The sequence below is a fragment of the Gopherus evgoodei genome, unplaced genomic scaffold (genome assembly GCF_007399415.2).
Source record: "Gopherus evgoodei ecotype Sinaloan lineage unplaced genomic scaffold, rGopEvg1_v1.p scaffold_50_arrow_ctg1, whole genome shotgun sequence".
Taxonomy (NCBI): domain Eukaryota; kingdom Metazoa; phylum Chordata; order Testudines; family Testudinidae; genus Gopherus; species Gopherus evgoodei.
The window spans coordinates 480,870-486,513 of NW_022060071.1; the positions used below are offsets into that span (position 1 = coordinate 480,870).

Consider the following 5,644-nt stretch of genomic DNA (forward strand, 5'->3'; position numbering starts at 1 on the left):
ATCTACCAGCAATTAGAAAGGTGGCCACCCAGTGTAGTGTACATAGACTGATTCCCCAGTTCATCACATTGACACAGCACAGTAAGGACAGGACAGGGTTTAATGTCTCTCAGTCTGTCCAGGAAGTGATTCAGGGAAGAGGACCCAGCATCATGGACCAGCCAGCTCTGCACAGAGCTCAATCTGAGAGCCAGAACACAGGGAGAAAACATTTAGGTCTCTTTATGAGTAAAGAGCTGGAGTAGCCTGCCCCAGATCTGTTCGGTCCTCAGACCGTAAATGATGGGGTGTAGCACAGGAGGTACAATGTGGTACACACCACTAATGAAAACGAGGAAATGCAGTGGCACATTGTGGCCAAATTGTAACATGAGGGAGGAGAATAAATCTGTGGCGTACAAAGCTGAGATGGCACAAAGATGAGAGATGCAGGTCCCAAAAGTTTTGAGCCAGGTATCCTTTGTGGGGAGGCGGAAGATGGCCCGGAGGATCTGAGTATAGGACAGGGCAATAAAACATCCGTCCATTCCGATCATAAAGAGAAGATCAAACAGGCCATAGTAAGTACTAATGCGGATGTCAGCGCAGGCCTGTTTCACCACTGCTATATGATGACAATAAAAGTGTGGGATGACGTTGGTTCTGCAATATGGCCACCGCCTGACCAGGAAGGGATAGGGCAATGCGAGTATGCCACTGCGCAGCACCACGGCCAGGTCTATCTTGGCCACAACAGAGTTTGTCAGGGTCGTGGAATATTCCAGAGGATTGCAGATGGCCATGTAGCGATCAAAAGCCATGGCCACGAGCATTCCAGACTCCATCCCTGAGAGGGAGTGAACAAAATACATCTGGGTGAGGCAGGCACTGAAACTGATCTGCCTGGAATTGAACCAGAAGATGCTCAGCATTTTTGGAAGGGTGAATGCAGACATGACCAGGTCGATGACAGCCAGCATGCAGAGGAAATAGTACATCGGCCCATGGAGGCTCGGCTCCGTCTTCACGATGAACAGGATGGTGAAGTTCCCCAGCACAGCTATGGCATACATAACAGAGAAGGGAATGGAGATCCAGATATGGGCTGCCTCTAGGCCAGGAATGCCAAGTAGGATGAAGGTGGAGGGGTTGGTGAAGTCGGTTTTGTTAGATTCTGACATGGCGTAGGGGAGATTGTGTCCAACTTTGAGGCATTAGGGTGTCTCCTGCATTTGCCATACATTCTCCTGACTTTCTGTGTGTTCCCAGTAGATGGTCACAGTAGAAATGCCTGCATGGAGAGACAAAGTGAATATGAGACACTGCATGCAGTAGTACAGGCTGTTCTCATGGGAGAAGCAAACTGATCGTTCTTCACACACTGAAAAATGACATTTTCATTATTCAGAGAGAATAACTGTGAACAATGACCCTACTAAATACAATTCCATATTTGTACTGTGCTCCCTGCATTAATAATTCCTACACTTTGTGGTGGGGGAAACTTAAGAGGCACCAGCAGGAAACACAATGTGGATAGTGGTTATCCATCATTGTTTCTTAATGCAAGGAGAGCCTGGACAGGGAGTCAATACTGAAGGGAGTTCCCCATTCAGCCAGTTGCTTGAAATCAGAGAGGGGGGAAAAACAACCTTTTAGGAAGACGTGTGCTGGGAGAAACATCCCAGCTAGAACATCCCTCAGGGGAAGGACCTAGGCCCCAGTGATAACAGCTCAAGAGAAACACCTCCTCATTCACAGCAGTGGACAAAATAAAAAAAATGTTCAGATCCCCAAGATATGGGATGAAGCATAAGATGTTCGGGAATGTGCTCAGTTTTGGTCACCCAGTCTCTATTAAGGATAGAAAAGTCTGGGACACTTTAGTTCATACAAGGGACAAAGAAGAGAGCATATGATACAGTAGAGGAAAATAGAAAAGGAAACTGATTTATATTCAAATGGACAGTTCCCAACCAGTATTGTCGATAGACACTTAGTGCTCCAAGAGGACTAATTCCCTAAAGATGAAGAAAATTGTCAGCAAAACTGATTGGGAGGAAAAATTTAGACAGAAAAATATGAATGAATATTGGTAATTCTTTGATAACATTTCATTAGATATGAGAAAAATCACAATTCCAGAGTCAACAAAGTGAACAACTTTTGGTAAAGTGAAGGCAACAATTAGAGGGAGGGAAGCAATATGTAAGAAAGAGGGAAAAAGGAAAATAGCTGGCCAGCAATAGAAATCAGAAGTTAGGAAAATTGATAAGAAACGTTAAGACATCAGGGAAAACTCCATGTGTGCAGGGCTATGGATCACAAAATGGAGTTTGTTAAGTATATTGAGAACAAGAGAAATCCTCGAAAGGGTTTACATCAATTCCTGTGTTAAATGTAAGATATTGAAATATGAAAGGATAGGGGTTTTTTAATATATAAAAAGATTGACAAGGTTAAGAAACAATGGAAAAATGGGTATAAGATTAGGTAAAAAAAGTCTAGAACTGTAAGTAATGCCAGTCGCTAACAGGGTTTATGCAGAACAGATCTTGTTAAAGAAACCTGTTTTCATCCTTTCATGAGAGTACACATTGGTTGATCAAGGGTACACATTTGGTGGATCAAGCAAACAGCCCTGATTGAATGAACCTTGATTTCTCAGAGGCCTTTGATTTAATAGTGGAAAATACTGAGTTGGTGAGTTGGCGCAGGGAAAGGATTTAACCTCTGCACATGGGATTGGGGAAATAAACTGCATCCAGTTCTGGGGCCCACATTTGAAAAAAGATGTTGAAAACTTGGAGACGGTGCAGAAAAGAGCCACAGAAATGACTGGACGATAGAGAAAATGATGGATTGTTAGACTTGAAGGTATAGATCTCTTAACTTATCAAAAAGATTATCAAGCAGAGACTTTCATGGAGAGAAAATCATGGGTAATAACAGGCTCTGTAATCACCAGATAAAGGCTGAGCGAGACCAAAGGGCTGGAAGCTGAAGCCAGGTAAATTCCAGCTTGAAATTAGGGCCAAATATTTAACACTGATGGTGATTAACCATTGGGACGCCCTGAGAAGGGAAGTGTTGGATTCTCCAGTTCCCCAGGTTGGCAGATCCAGACTGGATGTTGTTTTTTGGAAGACCTCCTTGAAGGGTTGTTTACACTTAAAATGCAACAGTCGTGCTGCCATAATGCTTCAATATAGACACTACTTACACAGATGGAAGGATTCTCCCCTCAGCAGAGGTAATCCCGGAGAGGTGGTAGCTAGGTCGATGGAAGAATTTATCTCATGCTGTCTACACCAGCACACAGATTATCCAGTAAATTCTTGGAATGTATTGGAGAGAATTTTTTGTTCCAGATGCTGGAGAAAACTACTTGGAGAGAGCTTGTTCTAGACTTGATTTTGACATATAAGGAGGAACTAGTTGAGAATTTGAAAGTGGAAGGCAACTTGGGGGAAAGTGATCACGAAAGGAGAAGACTGAGAGGGAAATAATAACAGTTTTCAAATACCTAAAAAGTTTTTACAAAGAGGGAGAAAAAGTGTTCACCTTAACCTCTGAGAGAAGACAAGAAGCAGTGGATTTAAATTGCAGCAAGGGAGGTTTAGGCTGCACATTAGGAAAAATTTTCCAAAAATGCAAATGCAACATTGGGTTATATTAGCAGAAGTCAGTGTGGGTTAGGTCTCAGTTGGAGTCATGTGTCCAATTAACAGAAAGGATGTAGAGAACCTGGAAAGGATCCACAGGCAAATAATGTTACACAAGGGATGGAATGCAAGCTGTATGAGCAAGCCAAAGGAACCAGTATGTTTATTTGGAAAAGAGGAGATTAATGGGGGACATCATAGTGGTCTTCAAATACTAGAAAGGCTGCCATAAAAAGGTGGAGGAAAGTTTTTCTGTCCTACCACAGAGGGGCAGGACAAGAGTCAATTTGGTTAAAATTCCAGCCTAGCAGATTTAAATTAATTTTCAGGAAAATCTTCCTAACTTTAAGTACAGGAGGCCAATGGAACAGACTCCCAGGGAAGTCATGGAAGCTCCTTCTGTGGAGGTTTTCCAAAGTTGTGTGAATGGCCATCAGTCTTAGATGACTAACACAAAACCAATCCTGTATCTTGTCGGGGGATAGACTAGCTGTCCTTTCTGTTCCCTTATAACTCTATGGCTATATCATTCTATGATGTGAAATCCTAGTGTAGACCCGACCTTAGTCACACACACGTCTTTTGGCTCAATTTAGAGGTAACTGAGTGAAATTTAATGGGCCTGTGTTTTACAGGGGTCAGACTGGATTGTCAACTGGTCTCTTCTGATATTAAACCGTATGGATCTATTGATAAAGAAAGTAGATCAGGCATTCATATTTAATATGTTTCATAACATGAACAAGGGAATATTTAGTTAAATTGAAAGTCTGAACATATAACATTGAGAAAAGAAAATTGCCACCATAATTCCTATTTGGTCTGTAGAACTCCTTGCAACCAACATTATTGGAGCGAAGAGCATAAAAGAATGGGATTCACGAATGTATTGGCCATTGCAGGTGGTGCCGGTGGCATAACCTGTAGTTAAGGCTGTCTGACACCTTCCATTAGAAGACCTCATTTCCAGTTGCTTATAAATTTGCCAAATTTTGGGAGTTTGTTCTGAAATATCACACATTGGGTGTCTACTTCAAGCCATTTTTCTTTTTTTTTGTTTCAGGCATAACATTTCAGCAGACTTCTTGAATGAAGCTAGGAGAAATATGTGTTATTCATATTGAAAAATTTTCATTATTGTTCTGCTGAGGAGCCCTAGCACCGCCAAGATTTGCAGCAGATAAAAGTCAGGTAACAGCCCCTGTCCCTCTGCCACATTAATAGACAGACTCATGAAATGCAAGTGGAGGGGGTGACAGTGTCTGTGCATTAACATACAGTTGGCTCTGATCTCTGTACTCAGTTCTTGCTCCAAGGGGAGTTTTGCCTCCCTGAGGCCTGAGCAAAGTACGAGCTGTGGTCTCAGAATTTGGCCTTGTATTGCACATCTACTAACATCTTTCATCCTGAAGGATTCACTGTGCCACTGAAATGCACCATCTTGGGGCTGGAGTCCGTCAGGGAGGATGAACAGGGGTGCCCAGAAAAGAGTGACTTTTTGGCCGGTGATTCTTTAGCAAATTCATCATTTATGGCAAGGGCCCTGGGATGGTCCATGGTTGTGCAGAGTGGAAAGGATCACAGACTTACTCTCTATCCCACCACACCCACCTTGCAGAAGGATTGTTGATTGGGTGAGCGCCTCAGCACAAGATGGGTACCTGTGAATTATGAGATGGAAATGGCCTCCCTGGGAATCCCCCTCAGGTATCTGTGACCAACATCTCTCTAAATCCAGCATCTGCAGCAGCAATCGAATCCGAGAGCCAACACACAGTTTGCACAGTTTATAATATAGCTCTATGTAATCCCAGGGGGGGTTGATCAGACTCTAGAGGACAAGGGAGCATCTGAATGTAAACAGACTGTGGACAAGCCTGTCTCTGCTTCTGTGCTAATTATCCAGCTTTAGAAGTAAACAGTAATTAAGGAACCTTCCCAAAGGGAGATGAGAACTCCTGGGCTCTGTACTGAGTCAGAGAGGAATTGGCTGCTCTGTA

General features: G+C 43.0%; 1 protein-coding gene across 1 annotated transcript; it reads right to left on the reverse strand.

Moving 5' to 3' along the window:
* Window positions 1-212: 212 nt before the first annotated feature.
* On the reverse strand, window positions 213-1,160 carry LOC115643094 (olfactory receptor 52E4-like). The gene has a single exon (XM_030546900.1). The coding sequence runs from the start codon at window positions 1,158-1,160 to the stop codon at window positions 213-215; it is 948 nt and encodes a 315-aa protein (XP_030402760.1).
* Between the last annotated feature and the right edge of the window lie 4,484 nt (window positions 1,161-5,644).